At 34.6% G+C, this 21,871-nt stretch overlaps 2 protein-coding genes across 9 annotated transcripts; both read right to left on the bottom strand.

Moving 5' to 3' along the window:
• Window positions 1-1,924: 1,924 nt before the first annotated feature.
• Window positions 1,925-13,111, bottom strand: LOC131150869 (uncharacterized). 6 transcript variants are annotated; one of them, XR_009135623.1, is made up of 5 exons: window positions 11,462-13,079; window positions 4,890-5,106; window positions 3,980-4,101; window positions 3,688-3,840; window positions 1,925-2,604 (listed from the first exon to the last, which is right to left on the bottom strand). XR_009135623.1 is itself a non-coding variant. In XM_058101911.1 (3 exons), the coding sequence occupies exons 1-2, from the start codon at window positions 12,794-12,796 to the stop codon at window positions 4,933-4,935; spliced, it is 1,509 nt and encodes a 502-aa protein (XP_057957894.1). In that variant the 5' UTR covers window positions 12,797-13,111; the 3' UTR covers window positions 3,549-4,101; window positions 4,890-4,932. The 6 variants fall into 6 exon arrangements, 2 of the variants coding, with proteins under 2 accessions (XP_057957894.1, XP_057957895.1); XR_009135625.1 differs by lacking the exon at window positions 3,980-4,101; XR_009135624.1 differs by lacking the exon at window positions 3,980-4,101 and having other exon boundaries at window positions 1,925-2,503.
• On the bottom strand, window positions 5,018-19,370 carry LOC131150870 (multiple organellar RNA editing factor 3, mitochondrial). Of its 3 annotated transcripts, XR_009135628.1 has the most exons (6): window positions 18,917-19,367; window positions 18,725-18,822; window positions 18,225-18,290; window positions 17,808-18,111; window positions 17,260-17,338; window positions 5,018-5,106 (listed from the first exon to the last, which is right to left on the bottom strand). XR_009135628.1 is itself a non-coding variant. In XM_058101913.1 (4 exons), the coding sequence occupies exons 1-4, from the start codon at window positions 19,297-19,299 to the stop codon at window positions 17,867-17,869; spliced, it is 792 nt and encodes a 263-aa protein (XP_057957896.1). In that variant the 5' UTR covers window positions 19,300-19,370; the 3' UTR covers window positions 17,686-17,866. The 3 variants fall into 3 exon arrangements, 1 of the variants encoding a protein (XP_057957896.1); XR_009135627.1 differs by lacking the exon at window positions 5,018-5,106 and having other exon boundaries at window positions 17,162-17,338; XM_058101913.1 differs by lacking the exons at window positions 5,018-5,106; window positions 17,260-17,338 and having other exon boundaries at window positions 17,686-18,111; window positions 18,917-19,370.
• Window positions 19,371-21,871: the final 2,501 nt, after the last annotated feature.

Genomic DNA, 21,871 nt, shown 5'->3' with positions numbered 1-21,871 from the left:
AGAAGCTAGGTCTGGCAAAACGGGTCATAACCCGTTGGGTCACTCGGATCCACCCATTTAAAACGGGTCTGGGTTTAAGAAAGTTAACCCATTTAATAATTGGGTGGGTCACGGGTTAAGTGGGTTTGGGCAGGTCACCCGCATTAATTTCAGTTCAGTGCAGGCAGTGCCACAGCAGTGCTTCTCCAATCTTCAGTTCTTCTCACATGCGCACGCCTCACCCTCAGGCCTCACCCTCACAATTCACACTTCACGAATCACAATCACACACACTTAAAAAAAAAAAAAAAAAACCTAAGGCTAAGTAACGTTCCCCTTCCCGACTCCCTAACCCGCGCCGCGCCTCTCCACTCCAGTCTCCAATCTCCTTGTCTGGCCATCTGGATCGTCTCTGACCTCTCGGCTCTCAGCAGTCAACTCTCACTCTCTCTGTCTCTCAGATTCTCAGTCAATCCTCTCCAGCTCTCCTCTCCAGTCCGGCAGTCTTTCCTCTCCTCTGGTGCGCTGCTACGTGCCACCGTGCCGGACCTGCCAGTCGTCTCCCCCCTCCCCCCCAAGCTCCATAGTCCACTTCTCCCCCCCCCCCCCCCAGCTCCACAGAGGACCAGCCGGCAGCCGACAACTCCAAGAGGTGGAGCATTTAAATTTAGATTTATATATGAATATTTTATGCATATTTAATATTTTTAGAGGTGTGTGTTTTTTTTAATTTTACATTTTTTAAAAAATGTATTCATTAAAGGGATGTATTGTTTTTTACATTTTATGTTCTTTTTATTTAGAAATTAATAAATAAAATGCAGTTTTTTAAAAAAAAAAAGTCATTTTATATGAAATTTTAAAAAAAATTAAAATAAAAAAAGTATATATTTTTAAACGGGTGACCCGTTACCCGCCCGTTTATTAAATGGGCAGATTAGGGTTGGCATGTGTATGATCCGTTTAACATCAACCAGTTTATGACCCGGCCCTTTAGTGACCCGCCCAAACCCGGCCCGCTCGCCCGTTTTGCCAGGCCTAAAAGAAGCACAAGGTCTTCAACTAAGATTCTGGCATGTCACCAAAGATTGGTGACACGTGGCCCATTATAAATGGCAGAGACTTTTTTCCTCTTTTTTTTTTACTTTAAATTTTATTTATTTGTTTTTTTGTTCTCTCTCTCTCTCTCTCTCTCTCTCTCTCTCTCTCTCTCTCTCTCTCTCTCTCTCTCTCATCCCTTCGAACCTTTGAGAACCAGAGCAGAGTTCCAAGCTCTCTACAATAGTCACCCGTTGCAGCCAAACCCCAACTAGATAGACTTATTTGAGCCACCAAGCCCCCAAACAGTGATCGGGCTCTCTTCAGGTCTTCAGGTCTGAACCTTTGCACTCTCTCTCCTTGATTTTCTTTCCACTTTTGTTCATTTTCTTTTTTCTTTTCTCATCCAAACAAACACAAACTGATGTTGGGTTTCACTTGACTAGGGTTTGGTTAGGTTCAAGAATGGTTTAAGTTGAGTCAAGTTTGGATTAAGGTTTGAGTCTGTTGACCTGGGTTTGGGTAGTTTAACTCGAGTCTTTGACTGGGTTATGGGATGGTTAATAGTTTATTTTGATCTGGGTATTTGAGTCATGTGGGCTTGGGTTATTGGGTCTAGTCGCCCATGTATACAGGTTTGTTGACTTGGGTTTTTGAGTTGCTTTGACCCGAGTTGTTGGGTTGATTAAACCAGACATTTGGGCATGGGCTAATTGAATCGATTAAAACAATTTGAATCCAAAGGTGGATCCAAATCCAAATCCAAATGGACTCGAGGGCAAGGAATAGATCACAAATTTCTACAAGCCAAATTTAATCAATCACTTCATTCGTTGACCCATTCCTATTTAATAGAAAATACATCCAGATCAACTTAATATCATTCATTCACGCAGTCCATTCAAACTTGTTCAACATGTGAAGTAATCATCCATAAGACAGTCGCAATTTCAAGTAGGCACATTGCAGCATAGCATTCATCACCCAACGGACAATACAGTCCTAGGATCATTCTAATAGCTCAACACACAGTAATACTAGTCATGATTTTAAGGGAATACTCACCATGTTGCAGCATTAATCCACTCAATTACACTGCCCACACTGAATCGTAGGTTTAAATGAATATTCATATTCTGCTAAAATCTTCTGTGGTTACCTCTTGACTTGTCTTTCAGCTAAACTCTCCACGAGGCTCCTCTGCGACCCTTCTGCTTTGCAAATTCTGCGCAGAGCAGACTCTCAGAGCTCTTCTTCTCCTGTATCTGCTTCGCTGCCCCTACTTTAATGGCTTTTTATTCCATCATTCTCTCACTCTCTCTATTCTCCCTACACTTGAGAAGTTCCCTCCCCCTTCTCTATCCACAATTCCTACTTATAGAAGAGACTCCCCCAGAATCCAATCCGTTACTCTCTCCCTGCCCCAAAACATCCAACTACATCTGTCCAAATTTTGGGATGTTGCCAAGCATCCAGGGAGTTGCAGCTGAAGAATATGTTCCAGTTTAGAGGTGCTGCTAAGGTAACCAAGCAGGTGAGAGAAGAAATATGAAGCTACGGTTGAAGGCTTTGGGGTGCACTATGGACCTAAAAACAATAGACAAGCCCAAATTGGGCTATAAATTAGAACAAAGGCCCACAGTGGACCTAAGATCACCAAATTAGCCCAAGATGGGCGAGGAAAGCCCCATGGGCCCTTCAGTACAATGTGAACTGCCCGTGTGCGGGTGAATGAAAGCTTAGAAGGACTTGATCTGAGCAGCCTGAAGATGCCGAGCCCAAAACTGTTTTTTCTGATTGTTTTTTTTTTAAATTTTTTGCATTTGTGTTTCTTAGTTTTTGTTATATTTTATTTGTAAATCGAAACAAAGGGATGATTGTAAACAAAACTAACTAATACAAAACTAATGGATGAATCGACATTTATTTGAAGACAGTAAAAGGATGAATGGGTGCATCATTAGAATACACCCATTTATATTTTAAAAATAATTTTCAAAAGCCTTATTCTATGATTTCAAAAAGAACTAAATAAAAACTTGTTTCAGAGGAAAATAATTTAAATCATGCTTATTGGAAAAAAAAAAAAACCAAAAACAAAAAATAAAAAAGCTCAAAACATTTCAAAGAATTAAGCAAGCAAAAGGTCCTACAATGAAATGGCCGAATAAAATGGGATGCCTGTAATCAGCAAACACTCATCAATTACAATAAAACTGAAAGCAAGCTTGTGAATTATGACAATTGCTATTGGAAAGCTGACTCATTTTTCGTACAACAGGTAACAACAATTTCATCAGCTTTAAGAAAAAGCTTAGGTGCTTTTGGCATTTTTTTTTTTTTTTTCTTTAGTCAATCAATAAGTCGCCCAAAAGACTCAAGTGAACAATCCAATCAAAATTGCTCATGTTATGTTATATATAGAAACTATTCTTAAAAATACACTTATGATACATGAAGTATATATAACAGCTCAAAAAATGTTGCACATTATTAGTTGATATGTCCTTAAATAGTCATTGGAAATTAAATTGCAGAAATATTAAGTTTTATAACGAATAAAATGCTCACCATTTTACAAATTAATTGAATTGAGTTTTGAAGTAGTTTATGAAAATTATAAATATTAACATTTATTATTTTATATTAAGATAATTCAACAATTTTCACCTGAGCAAACATCATTGTTGAGGTGGATAGAACCCTTATTTCAAGCAGAGCCCTTCCTCTATTTCTTCTAGGAGCATCTTTGGAGTTCCCTTTAATCCTTCCGCTGCCATAGAACTGTTGTTTTGGAACAAATCGTGTACTCGACTCTTGTGTCTATATATATCATTCAATAATTTTGCTCATTACTAATATTCAAAAGAAAGAAACTGCACTCTCAAATTGTAGGAAATTCAAACTCAACATTTCAAGCAGCAGCAGGTTGAACTTGACTTGAACTTCAAAATAAACTTACAAATCACATCACTATATTTTCTTCTCAAGGCCTCTACACCAATAGCTCACTCAATTCATTCTACTGAAGTGGTTTTGGCAAGTTGGAGTGGATATTTTCCAAAGCAAACCACAACATTTTCACTGGCAACAAACAGAAATTTCTCATAAAAAATAGGCCCTCAGAAATTAAAACATGATATCCCAATTCTATACCATTAAACTTAGGCCCTGATGATGCAGCCCACCATTCAAGATTCAGTCTGCCCCCATTATCATATATATCAAAAGGGCAGTTTAAACCATGTGTTACAATTGCTGTACCAACTCACCATTCCCAAACAGCATGTACCTTAACAATAATATATGGGCTTTGGATGAATTTTTATGCAAAGGACCACAAATGTAATTGTAAGAATCAAATTGAAATTCAATGAGAAATAAGAAAAGCTATCCTAGAAAAATTTTGTTCAGCAAAATTATATAACAATATATTCCTTGTGAATGTCAAGTACCAAAAGCCATTGGGCATTCAGTACATCAAGATCATATAGTTTGATTGATATGGACAAGACCATGCAAAACTCCTCAAATGAACACAACCCAAGACTTCTAATGAAAGAAAAACATCAGGGGTCCATTATATGCAAGAAATTTGGAAATGACAGACATTAGCCACATAAAAAGTCTTTTCGGTACAAATGCAAAACAGAGGACACATCGAGAATTCAATTTCAAATATCCGGAGCCAATTTTAAAAAAAAATTAAAAAAAGAATAAATTCAGTCAACAGAAGAAGACACGAAATACAACATGTTACACATGAATCAAACATAATGCAACAAGTATCAAAAAACAACCTATGTTTCAAAGTGAAAAAATGTTATAACCCCACAAATTTGATACTAAAGTGGAAGGAGTATCAATCTTACGCCTAAATGAAGAAGCTACTGCGCACACAATTTCAAAACCTCTTTACCCTGCCATTTTAGTCAAGCGATGAATCGTACTTCTTGCAACACGATTACCAGGATCAAGTTTCATAACAGACCTTAAGTCCTCTGCCCCGAGTTTGTACTTTTCGATACTCTCATACAAGAGTGCACGCTGTACAAGGACTGATACATTTGTGTCATCATGTTCTAGCACCTACACAAAACACAAGGTGGACTATGAAGATTTTCTTCCAAACGAAATAATAACAGAAATACTGTTATAATTAAAACAAAACTGGAAATAAGTATCATGCTGGTTACGGAAAGTCATATGGCAACACATATGCCCAACAATTAAAGGTGTTACAGTTCAACGACAACCATCTGCTGTTAGATTTTCCGAGTCAGCCACCGTCCAATATGAACACAAAGGATGTGTCAGACAAAAAAGACTTGTTATTTTGGTTAAAACACATATTGACAACACTCAGTTGCAAGTGAGGGAACTTAGGGAACGATTGGGTAAAATGGTAGGCCATTGAGTTTGTACTAGAACCTACTACTAGCTATGTCAAATTGTGATCCGAATTGTGAATCAAAATTCCAATTTCCAGAATCGAGCATCAAATCAAATCATCAGATTTGGTACAAAATTCCAAAATCAATAATAAAAGACATGCAAATATTGATATATGAACAAGAAGCAAAATTGTATAATATATTTAAATTTTGACAATAAAAAAATTATATTTCACGAGTATGCTTTCTCTAAACAAATAAAAACTACGGAAATTAACCAAGAAATATTAATAAGAAAATGAAATTTAAGCTGTTTAAGGAAAGGAATCAAGGAAAAATAACAAAAAACTGAACTTTGGTGTTTATCAATAATTAAAAATAAAAACAATTCACACATATTCTTTCTTAAATTAAAAATAAAAAAAATAACCATTAAAAAATGCTAATAGTTGAACAAACTACAAAATATATATATATATATATATATATATATATATATTAAAAAAACTTCTAAATCTTAGCAACACCCCTTAGCCAAAGAGTGATCTGTCACTTCTCAATGGCAGAACACTAAACTCCTCCAGAGTAAAGATGGTTTGGTGAAAACAACATAAGACCCAAAGTTCTATTTTCTCCTCCCTTCTAGTATAGAACTGACATAGACAAGGAATGGAAGGTAATCACATAAAAGAAAACAATAAAAAAAGTATGGGGTTTTAAACCAGTTAAGTCTATGATGCAAGACAGCACTAAGTATCGGCAGCCATGGGGAGAAATAAGAAGAAATTAAATAAAGGGAAAAAAGGCGAGGAGATACAAGGGGGAAACCAGACGTTCACTTTCAAATTCAAATTCAACAACCAACTTCTACATGGCTTTCACACACTTTTTATAAGAAAGTCAATAACACAAAAATTACAGATATAACCCTAAATTACATGAAACTAAAAACATACCTCTAAAATACATAAATACTACAAACAAGCCCTCATAATACATAATCCTACTACAAGCAAACTAAACACACATAATAGACAACTAAATAAATAATCCATTGACCGTATTCTTCAGCATAAGCCTCCAAATTGGGTCAATGATCCATCAAAATATCAGCTTCCCGTCCTACATTAGTACGTCAAAATACAATAGGTCTAGAATTATGTGAATTGATATATTCATATCGATTTGCTAGATTCACGAGGTGAATCAGTAGACTTAGTAATGATTCAGTTGTTTTTAGATTCACAAGATACGAATTGGTTTGGTGTGGAGTTTATACTAATCATATAAATTGAATCGTGGATCATTAGATTATGAGAACTATGGCAGCTATAATAATGGGCTCAAATCTTTTTAGGCTTTCCAGAAGTGGAAAATATAACTATGAATTTTTAGAATTTTTTCAAACCAAATGTGTTTACAACACCAACAAATAGCAAATATAGTTGCTAAATGCAAAGGCGGAAAGGGCACTTGGGGCCTAGGCCAGTGGTGCAAGGTGCAACGCAAGCACATGCTTGAGTGTCATAGTCCCACGTCAAATGTGTTCTAGGTAGATATTTGGCTTATAAGCATGATTTGAATGCCAACTGTAAGGCGCCTTTTATAGGACAAAACCATGAGGCCAGTGGACCAAAGCAGACAATATCTATTGAGTCGAAACCGTTAAATTTGATATCATTGCCACCCTATGGATATTATTTTGTGGAGGAATCCTAAACAGAGGTGTGGGCTACTCCAACAAGGGCAAAGAGATAGCATAGGAGACAATGTTATGGTCCCACATCAGATGTATACAAGAGAGGTTTTAGGCTTATAAAGATGATTCAAACGTCAACTATGCAAGACACCTTTTATAGGACAAAACTATAAGGCTAGTGGATCAAAGCAAACAATACCTCAATAGAGTTGGTGAGATGCACATTTATTAAAAATGCATATAAATGCTGACATAATAAATATTCATCTTGTAAACAAATTATAATTAATATCTATAGAAATACATGTTTGAAAAACTCTACTATATGCTCTAATAGGGCAAACTTTTTTTTTTTTTGTGGTGGACTCATTCAATTAAGTGAATGCATAATATTTCAAATCATCTAATTGACTTAGAATTTACTTATATGTTTTGTGACTTTAACAAAGTCTCTTTTCTTGATTTGGCTTAACTTCTTTTTTTTTTTTTTTTTTTTTTTTTTTTTTTTGAAGTATTTAGACAATTGCCGCATCAATTTAGTAGAACTATAGAAGTTACATAGTTGACCAAGTGTGAAATTTGTCTACATCTGAGAATCATGCATATTTGACCAAATTATGACCAAGACCATATGAAGCCTTTTAATTAATAATTACTTCCAAATTTGCTCTCTAACTATTTTGGGCTAAATTAATTTCTTTAAAGACTTATTTTGATAGGATGGCTTCAAACTTGACCCTAGAGACCCAAACAATCTTGGAAATTTACAATTTGTTTCTTAAAAGGAGGTGCTAATTTTTTTTCTTTAAGTATTTTATTTTATTGAATTTAAGTGGAGGGCATTTCTTTATTTAAGTCTAGGATCTTAAGCTAATACATAATGGTGGGTGGGGAACTCCGCCTATGATATACTTAATGTACTAATCTTTCACATGTAGTCGGTCCCAAGCCCGGGTAAAAGAGGGGGATTGCGGTTAGTAGTTGAAAACCAACAAAAACTTTCCATATCACTATGATATGAACCCTTACCAATTATTCACTAGGACATCCCCTACGAGCGATGCATTGCACTTATACCATCCGAGTGTAGTAAAAAGTGGGCGAGGGTGGGCTACATCGCTGCCCCAAAGCGACGTGCCATGTCGACGCTCAAACACGGTGTCAAATATGCTAAGGTTCCAGCATCATTCTAGGCATGGGCAGGTAAACATATTAATTCAAGAGACTAGAATTAGATTAGCAACTTGGAATATAGGGAAACTTTTGGATGAAAGCATGAAAATTATGGACACAATGATTAGAAGATAAATTAATCTAATCTACCTTCAAGAAAGTAAGTGGGTGAGGGAGAAATCTAAAGAAGTTGGAAAACCAGGATTCAAGCTTTGATACACTAGAAAAGAGAAACATAAGAATGGAGTAAGAATTATTGGAAATAAAAACTTAAAAGATAGCATTGTAGATGTCAAAAGAGTAGAATATAGAATTATAAAAATCAAGATAGTCTTAGGCAAGAGATAATAAATGTCATTAACATTTATACTCCTCAAGTAGGCTTAGCATAAAACCTTAAAAGACAATTTTGGGACGATATGGATAATATTATACAAAGGATATCAAAACTAAGAAAATATTCATAGGAGCAAATTTAAATGGATAAGTTGGAAGGGATATAAAGGTTATGAGAAGATTCGTGGAGAATATGGATATAAAGGTTATGAGAAGATTCGTGGAGGATATGGATATGAAGACAAAAATGAGTCTAGGGAGATGATCTTCGACTTCACCATGTTATATAATTTTATTACAATGAATACTTGCTTTAATAAGAGAGAAGAACACTTGACAACCTTCAAAAGTGGACAAAATAAAAGTCAAATAGATTTTTTCTTAACTAGGAGGGTAGATCATTTATCGTGCAAGGATTCCAAAATTATCTCAGGCAAAGGCTTAACCACACAACATAGAATTTTAATGTTAGATATATATATATATATATATATATATATATATATATATATATATATAAATGAAAGGATAAAATAAATCGCTGCAAGAGAACTAGGTGGTGGAAACTAAAGGGAGAAAATATAATAAAATGTAAAGATAAAGTGATCAAAGATGGTGAATGGACTATAGAGGATGGTGTAAACATAAGCATTCTTTGGAGTAGGATAACTAACTCTATTAAAAGATAGCAAAAGAAATTTTAGGTGAATTAAGAGGAAAATTCTCAAATAACAAAAAAAAGTTGGTAGCGCATTCAAGATGTCCAAAAAGATGTAAAGACAAAAAGAATTTGATATAAAACATGAAAAATATGTAGAAATATGGAAAGCTTCAAAAAATAAAGAAACTATTAAAAAAAAAAATCGTTAGTAAAGTTAAACCTAGATCATTTAGTGATTTGTATGCTAGGTTAGACACAAAAGAAGAGGAAAGAGATATATTTAAACTTACTAGAGCTAGAGAAAGAAAGAGTAAGGACTTAGGTAATGTAAAATGTATAAAAAAATGAGGATAATATTGTCTTGGTTAAAGAAGAAGACATAAAAGAAAATGACAAAGTTACATTAGTAAGCTATTTAATGAAAACTAAGTGGAAAGCTTAAACTTTGAATTGACAAATGGGGAAAATGCTAAAAATATGAGATTTCTTCGCAAAATTTGAGCTAATGAAGTTAAGTTTATACTAAAAAAATATGAAAAATGAAAAAACTATAGGACCGAACAACATACCAATTGAAGCTTGGAAATGCCTAGGCGACAACAGACTTATATGGTTAACTAAATTACTTAACACAATTATAAAAATTAAGAAAGCATCAAATGAATGGAGGAAAAGCGCTTTAATACCTATATATAAAAATAAAGGAGATATTCAAAAATTGTAATAACTATCGTGAAATTAAACTTTTGAATCGTACAATGAAACTGTAGGAAAGAGTAGATGAACAAAGATTAAGGCTAAACATGAAGGTCTCAGAAAATTAATTTGGTTTTATGCTAGGAAAATCTACTACAAAAGTTATATATCTTTCAATTAGATTAACGGAAAAGTTCAAGAAAAAGAAGACGGGCTTACATATGGTATTTATTGACTTAGAGAAAGCATATAATAGGGTACCTAGGGAAGTTCTTTGATACGTTAAGAAGAAGAAGAAGAAGAAAGATGTACGTAGGTGTACAGATGTCATTAAGGATTTATATGATGGAGTAGTGATTAGTGTTAGAACTAAAGGTGGAGAGACTATAGAATTTCTAGTCACAATAGGTGCACATCAAGATTCTATTTTGAGTCCTTATCTTTTTACTTTTAGTGATAGATGAATTGACTAGGAGTATCCAAATGAGGTTCCATGGAGTATATTGTTTGCTGATGATGTTTTCTTAATTTATGAAACTAGGGGTGGAGTAGAATATAAGTTAGAATTATGAAAAACCTAAAAGCTTTAGGATAAGTAGAAATAAGATGGAATATATGAAATATAATTTCAATCATAGTAGGAGGAATAGAGACAAAGTTAAACTTGATGATGAAAAAATCAATAACACTTGGATCTATTGTACAAGCTAAAAGAGAAATTGAAGAAGATGTAATAGTTAAAGCAGGTTGGGTAAATGAACCAGTGCTTCGAGTGTGCTCTGTGATTGTAAAATACCTTTAAAATTAAAAGAGAAGTTCTATAGCACAGCTATAAGACCTGCCTTGTTATATGGATCAAAATTTTGGGCAACTACGAAACATTATATCCAAAAACAAAAAGTTATCATCCTAAGATGAATGAGTGGTATAATGTTAAAGGATAAATTAAAAAAATAGACATATTCGCAATAAATTAGGTATAACTCCTGCAAAAGATATGATAAGGAATGGACGACTCAAATGGTTTGAAAACTTGCAACGTAAGTCACACAGTGCGCCAACGAGTAAGAATGAGTTAGTTATTGCGAGGGGCAGTAGAAGCAGTAGAGGTATACCTAAAATAATTTGGAATGAGATAATAAGGATTTAATAGCCCTAAAATTGTCAAAAGAAATTGCCTATGACGGCATAAATTGGCGGAAAAGAATTCATGTATCCTTTTAACAACTATGCTAGCCATGAATAAAAGATGAAGACGTCAAATTATCAAGTTTATAGTGACAACTAAATATATTTTCTAAACCACAAGCAATTCCTTTTGGCTTTTGTTAGGGAGATATTACACATTTATTTCATTATTTGCCTATCTTTAATAATAATAATAATAATAATAATAATAATAATAATAACAATAATTATTATTATTATAATAAGAATTTGAAGAAAAAATTGTATGTAGTTGCAAAAGATATATGTCGTTGTTACCTTCGTGCAGTCTGCAACAGCCTTCTTATATTCCCCAACTTCTTTATAACATGAAGCTCTGCACGACAAAACCTCCATGGTGGAAGCATTATTTCCAGCTTTCTCAAGTAAAATTACAGCCCAAGAAAGCCATTTTATCGCATCAGCATACTGCCCCTGCTTGTAGTTATCCACCCCCTTGTTCATAGCAGAAGAAGCTGACACACCAGCGGGTGGGGGAGGAAGTCCTTCAAGCTCAGTAGTTGTGCCTGTTTCATTTCCTCCTCCACCTCCGAACTCTGTATCCAATCCCCAATCATCAGCTTCAGAAAATTGCTGATTTCCAAGTCCTTGGGCAGCAGCAGAGGCAGCTCCAGCCGAGGAAGATGATGAAGTAAACAACATGTCGATTGGATCAACCCCCGCTGGCTGAGCAGGAGGCTGATTCTGAGAACTATAATCCTTACTAGGAATCCCAAAATCATCAATTGTCGCACCAGATGCCGGGCTTGATCCCATAAAATTATTGTTATTAGTGCTATTGCTTGTAGAATGAGCATTTGATGGGTATGCTGATGTGCTCGACTTTGAAGCATTCTGAAAATCCCCAAATGCATCATTACCTGTGCTAACCTCATTACTCTTCCTCGCAGTATTAAGATTACCCGTTTGCTTCGACCCAAAATCAACCAAAGATCCAAATGGGTCCTTGTTGGCACTCATCCCAGCTCCAACTCCACCTAAATTCCGCATGGAAGGACCTCCAAGATTTGGGCCTTTGTTGAAGTTATTATTATTAATGTTACTTTTATTGTATGGACCAGTATAACTCCCAAAACTCTCACCCGATCCCCAATTACTATTACTTTTCACAGGATTACTCGTTTTTGGCAACGAATCAGCCAAATTCTCCATTGAATACGAACTCTTTGATGATATATTCTTCAACGGAACATTACTATTATTGCTCTTACCCTGCCCTAAGGCCGAGCCGAGCAGATCCCCAAACAAATTAGGGTTTTTATCCGCGATTCCGATGCCTGTACTGGCACCTGATGACCAGCTCTTACCGAGGATATCGCCCACCATTGAAGCCGGCGCGCCAGACAGACCGGGCCGGGCGGCGTTACCCGCCGCCGGCTGGTGGGTCCACGAGGGTTTGTTGGGCTGCCACGACGGCGTCGTTGCAGGCCTGGTCTGGGTCGATGAAAACGACGACGAAGAAGAAGATTGCGAGTAAGAAGAGGGTCGGTGCTGGTGCTTCTGATCGTTCATGGAACGGGGACGGTTCGTGGAGAGTCCTCCGAAATCGAACTCGTAGTTGTTAAGGGTGGGTTTTCCGAAATTTGAACTCATGTTTGCTTCCTCCTCTGTTGGGTGGACAGATCAAAGAGACGAAGACGAGATCAGGGTCGATCGAGAACGTACCTGAGGCTGAGGAGAAGAGATCGAGATCGAAGGAGGAGGAGGAGGAATTTGGATCTGCGTAGGGAAGAGATCAGCGATGGTCGGTGGAAGGTATGGGTGGAGAGGCCTGTTTGACGCCGAACGCTGCGTGTTGCAGATATTCCTTTTATTCTTTGTAAGATTTTTGAAAAGGAAAACGCTGCTCAAAATCTACTGCAAGATTTTGGATTTAATTTTGAAAAGGAAAACGCGTAAGTGCTGTGTGTTTATTTTATTTTATTTTTTTATTATATAGCAATCTAACCACCAACGAACGAAGCCTCGCATACGGTATCCCAAATCTCGCTGACATAAGTACTGTTTTTAATGCTGTCCATATGTTGCATCGTTAGGCTCCCGAGAGTTAAAAAGTTATTTCAAGATCTTAAATTTTTTAGTACTAAAATTTGTATTTATGTTAATTTGAATATCATTTAATATAATTTTATATAATAATTTATTAAAATTAAAATTTAAGGGATTAATTTTGAAGTCTTAAATATAGCGTTAGAAATTTTTTTCAAAAACAAAAAATACCCTTAACATAGATTAAGTGTTTTAAACATTATATCAATAAAAGAACAATATATCCAAAAATTTTACGTATCAATCACTAAAATTTTTGTTTGATTGAATTTATGTACTATTCAATTATTACATTAGATACTTATACAAAAATTTTATATTTACTCTTTTTAAAATAACATATTTATATACTTTTTGAATAAAAAATAAGATAATTATATATATATATATATATTTGAAGTCTATATTCAAACATTTCCAATCAATTCAGTTCTTTTTTATTGGTACTTAGCATTTTAATTGAGTTTGGCTGATGTTGATAGCAATTTTTCATCTAATTAAATTTTGAATGTATTGAACAGACCCTAATTATAATGTAAATTATTTACATTAGTAAAGAGGCCAGAAATTTAAACAACAAATGTCATGAAACTAAATTAGGTCATTTGTCTTATTCATTATTTGACAGGTGTAAATGGCAAAAAGAAAAAATCTTTTAAATTTGTTTCGGTAAAAAGCTAAAATATGTAGTGAGTGAGAAAAAGAAAAGGGAGTTAATTTTTTTTCTTTTAATATGAAAAAGAGGGGAAAGAAAGCAAAGGAAACATGTGTGAGCTCTATTTAAGTAGATCGACAGAGTTCTTCACCACTTATGATTTTTGTTTTAGAAATTACAAGGTCTAAATCAAAAAAATTATATATCTTTGACCACCACATTTGACAAACCAACTATATAATTCAATTGTCCCATATATATATATATATATATATGTGTGTGTGTGTGTGTGCGCGCGCGCGCGCCACTTCTACAAAAATCTAATATGAATCCTTAAAATATTTGACATGCAATAAAATTTAACATATTTTATAAGTCTATATAAGGAATATAAAAATCCTAAGTTTAGATAAATTTTAAATTTGGAATTATATTAAATTTAGATAATTTTTAATATAAAATTATAATGAAAATTTTTCATATCCACCCAAATCCAAGTATAAGGTCTAAAATTCATATTCCGAAATACAGAAAAAGAATAATTATTCCCAAATTTCATCATATGTCTATTCATTTTTTATTAATTATTAAATGTAAAAAAATAAATAAAAATATAAAAAAAATAATTATCCTCTTAATTCTCAAAATTTAAACTATATTCCATCTTATTTGGATGAATAGATATTTCGCCAAACCAAACAAGCAATTAAATTCTCCGGGTGTCTAATAAAACTCAATAGAATAATGTGATAATATATCTTTTTTTCCCATCAGTCTATAACCCAATTAAATTGCAAGCAGTACAAACGCAGCATTCTTTTGGAAAACTACACTACTAAATTTTTTCAGACTTCAAATTTTAAATTTAAGTTAAATAAAATTTAATATAACTTTTATCATATCCTACCTATATCCAAACGTATATAAATCTAATGCTTGAATTTCAAGTTCCCAACCCCGTCAGAAGTTTAAAAAATGTATATAAAATAATAAAAGGAGCAGCACCAGTCTATTATGCTGGTCTTAATTAAAATGGGCAGTGAGAGATGCTGCTGAGACGCGCACTCGTCTACAAACCAAGACGAAGGAAGAAAATATTTAGGCAATACCACAGCGAAGATTGAGCAAGGTCACACTGTTTACCCAACGTCATTATATTAAATGGGGGCACATGCCCTCTGCAGGTCCATCTCCGCTATGGAATCCTAAAGTGTGAGGTTTCATCATCCTAGATAAGATTTCAAATATGGTACTGTACCCCTAAAAAATTAGGTGCCAAGGAATTACCATGTCCCATCCATTAAAATTGTGTTCAAACACAATGCTTGCGTAGGGTTACAATTACTTGGGCAGCGAAGTTTAGTGAAAGAGGGACGATACTCTTATGACATGCAAGTCATTCTCTCGTACTCTTAACAATACGAAGACAAATCTACAGCTACAATCATTCCAATGCATCTGCAGTAAATGAAAGTCTTCAACTCACGAGACAAATTGCAAGAAAACCCAAAGGTAGAGGGGTAGTTGGTGGGTTGAATTGAGCTCAAATTTATAGCCGCATTGGCGGGATTCATTTGTAAAAAAAAAAATTCATATCCAAGTCTGATCATGTTGAGTGTGATTTGAATTAATTCAAATCAAGTTAATACTCTACTAATAGGATAAGTCTCTAATGACTCAAAATGAGTCTCCCTTTGGAACCTTCATGTCAAAACAAGAAGCAAACAATATGCACCTTTCAATCTCGTCTCTCTTTATTATTATTGGGATAAAAGACTTACTGACAAAAAGACAAAGATCTTCCTTAAGATTTCAAAAATACCACGAGCCTCCTCTACAGTTTCAAAGATACCACAGAATACCTCCTCTCAAAAAAACTTTTATTCTTCAAAAAAAAAAAAATCCTCTTTTCGACAAACCTCAAAAGAGATCCCTAAAATTTCTAAAATCTCAGGAGAGGTTCATGAAATTTTTAAAACTTCAAGGGTAACTATGTCTTTTTGTCAAATTTCAGGAGAGCTCAATATTTTTTACCCTTATTAATATTATTATATAAATGTTTTTCTTCTTTTTTGAATTTTTTTTTTTTTTCCCCATTATATTCAGGTCCAATTGTGTGAGGTGGTTTGCACCATAAACCTGTAACCCTCCTGAGGTGGCGTATCCTGAGAAGGCTAGTATTTTACGGGAAAAATAACTTGCCTTTTCAAATACCTTTCACTTCAAATCAGAATTTCTTCTCGTTCAAAGGATTTCTGAAGTTGTAAGACCTGGAACCATACCAACAGCAGCAATCAGGTCACAAGCTTTCTCACTTGTGCGCTATCTATATAGTCCAAGTGCCCTAATCATCATGGGTGCATTTGCTCTCACATTTTGAGACCCAAAACATGCATTTGTAGCTCCAAATGCACATTAGCACACCAAGAAATGTTTCCTTATCATTGCTGTTAGCGGATTCAGCAGCAAGAACAGAGTAACAACGTGTGCTTTGGAAAAGCTGAAAAATGAAGCTGTTTCCAACAATAGGATCATTTGTCATTAAAAAAAAAATGCAACACCCAATCCACAAGGCTTCCACGGACCAAAAGATCAACATGTGGCTGAAGAATGAGAACAAAAGCTCGTCCATTAGGCCAACCAAGTTCAAAGGCTTGAAAGAAAAAGCAAAACGCCAAAACCTTTTCTCCTAGGGGAAATGTGCTGGTTTGTTTTTGCTTACATTTTCATCTTTTGATTTGTGCTATATTTTTAAGTTGTTTTCACTTTCAAGTATGGGTGAAACATGGTTGCAAAGTGTTTCTCGGAAACACAATTGGGGGCCCTATTCAAAGATGTTTCTTGTGGTGTTAAATGCATCTTTTTAAAATAAATTGAGTGCTAAGTTGAAAAAAAGAGCTCGCCTAAAACAATATCCACAAGGAATTTATATTTTTCAAAAAAAAAACACCAAAGATAGGTATAGCATAAAGACTCTACTTGTTTAAGTGTGCCACATGACCCAAGAAAACCAGTCCACCAGCTAATGACAGGTGCATGAAATTGTCACAAAATACAAAGATAAACAACGGCTGGTTTGATTCCCTATTAAAGAAAAGGGTACGTTGGTATGTAAGCAGTCTAAGACCTGAACTTAGGTGCAGCCTCAATTAAAAATAAATCAAATATTTCTCCTAATCCAACTTTTCCTGCATACAGCAAGGTCTTCCCAGATTAATAAAACCCCAATTGGAAACATCACTGATAAAAATATGTTAAGCCACTGACAATAGGACATATTATTGCAATTTTAAATTTGTTGCATAACAGTCAATATTAAAAAGGTTGAAATGGAACTAGAAAGAATACAAACCAGCATATCCCAAGTGCAACCAAACTTCAAGGCTTCATGCAGTACTAGACTAGTCATGGCAGGAAGAGCTGGCACAGAGCTGATAGCAGTCGAGTGGCACAACATAAGAGTAATATACAAAACAACTAAGTATGCACAGTCGAAGTAAATTTAAAAATAGGAAAACACTAGCCTTCTACTCAACATAATACTTCCCTTAAAATTTCTCCCACAAATCAGATACAAATAAAGTTCACAAAAGCAAGTGATTTATGATTAGGAAAAGAAAAATTCCGATTGCAAAACAAACATATGACAAGTACATCAATATCAAATTATCATGCCAGAGGATCAATCACAGAAAATTTAAAATGCATATATCAAGGTATATGATAAGAACAATCCAATGACATTTTGCACTCTATTGGTGAATAAACATCCAAGATAAGGACCTAAAAAACATTCACATTTCTAAATTTCATTCAAAAGTCAGATATTTAGTCTAGGTTTTGTCATAAATTGCAAGCAGAACCCAACCACTGTTTCATAAAAGAAAGTATGAATCAAACCTTAATTCCATTTACTACGTTCCAAATATTTTAAACTCAAAACTTGTCAAACACTGCTTCTAGTTTGGAGAGGGATCTCTCCCTCCACCTTGAGTTGAATTTTGGGCATCCATTGATGTTTGTTGCTGAACAGGCTCCCCTCGATTCTGGGCCCAGCCCCCTCCTTGCATTGAATCTCTCCTATCAACCTGCATTGTTTCCCTGCGCCTATCATATCGTGGACGAGGCCTGCTCCTAACTTGTTGCCTCTGATTGTACCAATACTGGGGCCTAGGGATGACTTTTCCATCAATAAACAAATCACCTAATAAACAATACAAGAAGATAAAACCAAAAAAAGAACGTTACAAATAGCAAAGCGATTCAAACTCAAACATGTTCCTAATTAAAAATGAAGATCTGATAATAGTAACCAACCTCCATAATCCTTGTTGGGTACATCTAGATATGAATCAGGCAAAACCCAAAGAACACCAGGTAATCCTATTCACCAAAAAGAAAGTATAAATCAAAAACCAGTTCTATCAAACAATCAATCATAATTTAAAAGGAATAAAAAGGAATTAGGAATATAAACATTCGTAACAATACTTCAAAATTAATCAACCAAGCGACCATAGTTTTGGACATCCTAAACCCTTTAACAAAATCTATAACAAGAAAACCAGCTAACTCTATCAAATACCCACATTTCACATCAGATGCAAGAATGTAGAAGTGAAACGATTGCTAAATCAAAAACCATAAAACAACTACAAAGACCTATCAATATCAAACGCCTTCACTGTTACAGGACTGGGGCGGGGCACAAACCTTAAACCCCAAAACCTATTACAGCCGCTGATCAGTAACAAATAAATGGACAACAACCCCCAAACAAAACCCTCAAACAGAACCCTGAACGCAAAAGAAAATACCTTTAACTTTGTACGAAAGCTCTTCAGAGATCAAAGCACCAAAACCAGTATAGGTGGTCGTGCAAACAGAATAAATTTTCTTCTTCGCCTCCTCTTCACTGGAATCCGACAAACGTAAACAATAAATAAAAAGGAATAAAAAAAATGTTCGAAAACAACAAATCATAGAATAACGGGTCAAATGGGAGCTACCTTCCCACAACCTGAGCTAGGGTTTTAACATAAGAGTCGACCATATGCTCGGCGGAGGGTGCCGGATCTTTAGGGAATTCCATGACAATGAGCCAGTGCTCGTAGTCGCAGCCATCAAGAAGAATCGTCTCCTTCGGGGGGCGGTTGCTCCAGTTTGGAGACGAGTCTTTCAGAGGCGAGTAGCTCGACTTGGAAGATTTGGGTCGGGTCAAGATTCTCGTAGAGTCGGGGATGAGCCGGCACCCCTCGTCGAGGAGCGCGAGAGCAAATCGAGAACGACAAGGGGCGAAATAAGAAGAAGAAGAAGAAGAAGAAGAAGAAGAAGAACGAAGAGCTTGAAAGAGGAAGGATGTAAGGGTTCGCCGCGTGGTAACGAGCGCCATTGCCAATGAGCTTCGAGCTTTTCCTGATTGCTTTCCGCCAGCATTGCTCGCCACCAAATGCCATAAACTGAAATAAGACATTGGGGTTATAACGACATAACGACGCCGTTTAAATTTTTATGCTTGGGAGGGGACGGGAGCAAAATGAAAAAACGAAATGAAAGGTTTTTAAATTATTTAGAATTATGTTTTTAAAAATTAGAAAGGAACCAAAAATATGTTTCATTTTATTTCATTCTGAAACTTCAACAATATAAATATTTCAAATAGATTTGGAAAAGTAAGAAAAGTAGGAAAAGTAAATTTAGGAACCGTTAGTTATGCAAATTAGTTTTATTTTATATTTTTTTGTTTTCAAAAAATTATTAAAAAATAACTTTTTTTTTCATTTTTACGATTGCATGAAAGAAATAAATAACAATAAATATTTTCGATATATTTGCTTGTGAAAATAATTTTATTTTTGTTCCTAATTTTTTAAATAATTACAAAATATCCTCTTATTTTTTAATTTTTAAAATTTATAAAAAAATATAAATTTGTCTTAATATTTTCTAAATTTTTAATTCTTACTTTACTTATGGAAGCATGAAAATAGGGTCTTAAAATTTTTTGAATTATGTATAGTGTTTTTCTAAATTTATATAAATCTAAATTCAAACTCTTAATCTTAAAAAAAATAAAAAATATTCCAAACTTACTTTATATATTTATTCAAAAATTTAAAAATAAATTATTTTTAGTAATTATTTTAAAATTTAGAAATATCAAATTAAAAAATTATTTTACACATCTAAACAAAGTCTTTATTTTATAACCTTCTTTTAGTATAATTTTAAAGAACTATAAAATATGCTGCACTTCATAAAAGTTGTTTAAACCCTTATTCTTTTTTGGGGTTATTCAACAAAACATCAAAAAAAAAAAAGTAATTACATCCTTTAATTAAAATTCTTATATTTTTTCTTCTTCAAATAAGAACACAAATGAGACAAGTCGTTTGTGTTCGACTTGATAATAGCTTATCCAAACTCGATCATTAAGATAAAAGAGTCAAACTTGAGTTTAGATTTGAATTCAAAAACTAAACGAATTGAATTTCAATTAGATGACACTCGACTCACTAAGCTTGCGAGAGAACTCATTTAACTGGATCTTAACTTGGATTATTTCAAAACTCAAACAATGGACTTGTTTAATAGGTTTAAGAGTTAACTCATGAACTTAATTAAAATTTTAGTGTATAGAGCCAAAAGTAGATTTTTCTATTTGCTTATTAAGGGGCTTATTAATTTATGTATTTAACTTAGAGTTTATTTAAATTGACAGTATTTTAGCGTATAGAGCCAAAAGTAGATTTTTCTATTTGCTTATTAAGAGGCTTATTAATTTATGTATTTAACTTAGAGTTTATTTAAATTGACAGTATTTTTTTTACACACACACACACACAAATATATATATATATATAGGATTTTCTCTTTCACTATTGTTAGAATTGGTGTATTCCTAAAAGGGAGATAGCTAAATTTGTGCAGTATTGTTTGACGTGCCAATAGGTGAAGGCTGAGCACCAAAGACCAGCGGGACAGTTACAGCCACTTCACATCCCTGAGTGGAATTGAGATTATATTTCTATAAATTTTGTTACAGGTTTACCGTCAGCGTTGCATGAACAGAATGCGATTTGGGTGATTGTAGATAGACTAACAAAGACTGCTCATTTTATTCCTATTAAAGTCAATTACTCCATGAATAGGCTGGCAGAATTGTATATTCAAGAGATAGTACGATCACATGGTATACTAGTGTCTATAGTATCGGAGCGAGACCCACGTTTTACATCACGGTCTTAGAGGAGCTTGCAGGAAGCTATGGGGTCTTAGTTATCATTCAGCATGGCGTTCCATCCTCAGATTGATGGGCAGACGGAGAGAATGATCCAAATCCTTAAGGATATGCTACGAGCGTGTGTGTTGGATTTCAAGGGTAGTTGGACCCAGTTTATGCCGTTGGTTGAGTTTGCGTATAATAACAGCTATCATGCCAGCATCAGCATGGCACCTTACGAGGCGTTATATGGTAGGAGGTGCCTTTCTCCATTATACTAGGATGAGATGGGTGAGAGGCGAGTTTTGGGACTAGAGTTAGTACAGCAAGCATACGATAAAGTCTGACTTATCAAAGATAGAATCAGTGCAACTCAGAGTCGGCAGAAAAGTTACACTGATACTCGCCACCAGAAATTAGAGTTTGATGCAGGAGATCATGTGTTTCTGAAAATAGCACCGTTGAAAGGAGCTATGAGATTTGGGAAGAAGAGTAAGTTGAGCCCTAGGTTTCTTGGCCCATTCAAGATACTAGAAAGAGTGGGTTCAGTCACCTACAGGCTAGCTTTACCATCAACTTTATGTAGAATACACAACATATTTCACGTTTCCATGTTAAGAAAATACGTATCAAATCCCTCCCATGTGATCAGCTATGTATGGATAGAACTCATTAATACTTTGACATATGAGGAAACACCAGTGCAGATTTTGGATAGGAAAAACAGGAATTGTGCAGTAAG

Source organism: Malania oleifera, chromosome 3, assembly GCF_029873635.1.
Source record: "Malania oleifera isolate guangnan ecotype guangnan chromosome 3, ASM2987363v1, whole genome shotgun sequence".
Lineage (NCBI taxonomy): Eukaryota > Viridiplantae > Streptophyta > Magnoliopsida > Santalales > Ximeniaceae > Malania > Malania oleifera.
Note: the sequence above shows the minus strand (reverse complement) of the source record. Positions and strands in the feature narration are given on the sequence as shown.

Excerpts from the sequence above, each read along its gene's own strand:
- LOC131150869 (XM_058101911.1), bottom strand. The coding sequence starts at position 12,796 with ATGAGTTCAAATTTCGGAAAACCCACCCTTAACAACTACGAGTTCGAT. Across the intron at positions 5,107-11,461 it reads CTGTTGCAGACTGCACGAAG|GTGCTAGAACATGATGACAC; the intron begins GTAACAACGACA and ends TGTTTTGTGTAG.
- LOC131150870 (XM_058101913.1), bottom strand. The coding sequence starts at position 19,299 with ATGGCGCTCGTTACCACGCGGCGAACCCTTACATCCTTCCTCTTTCAA. Across the intron at positions 18,823-18,916 it reads CTAGCTCAGGTTGTGGGAAG|TGAAGAGGAGGCGAAGAAGA; the intron begins GTAGCTCCCATT and ends GTCGGATTCCAG. Across the intron at positions 18,112-18,224 it reads ACCCAACAAGGATTATGGAG|GTGATTTGTTTATTGATGGA; the intron begins GTTGGTTACTAT and ends ATTGTTTATTAG.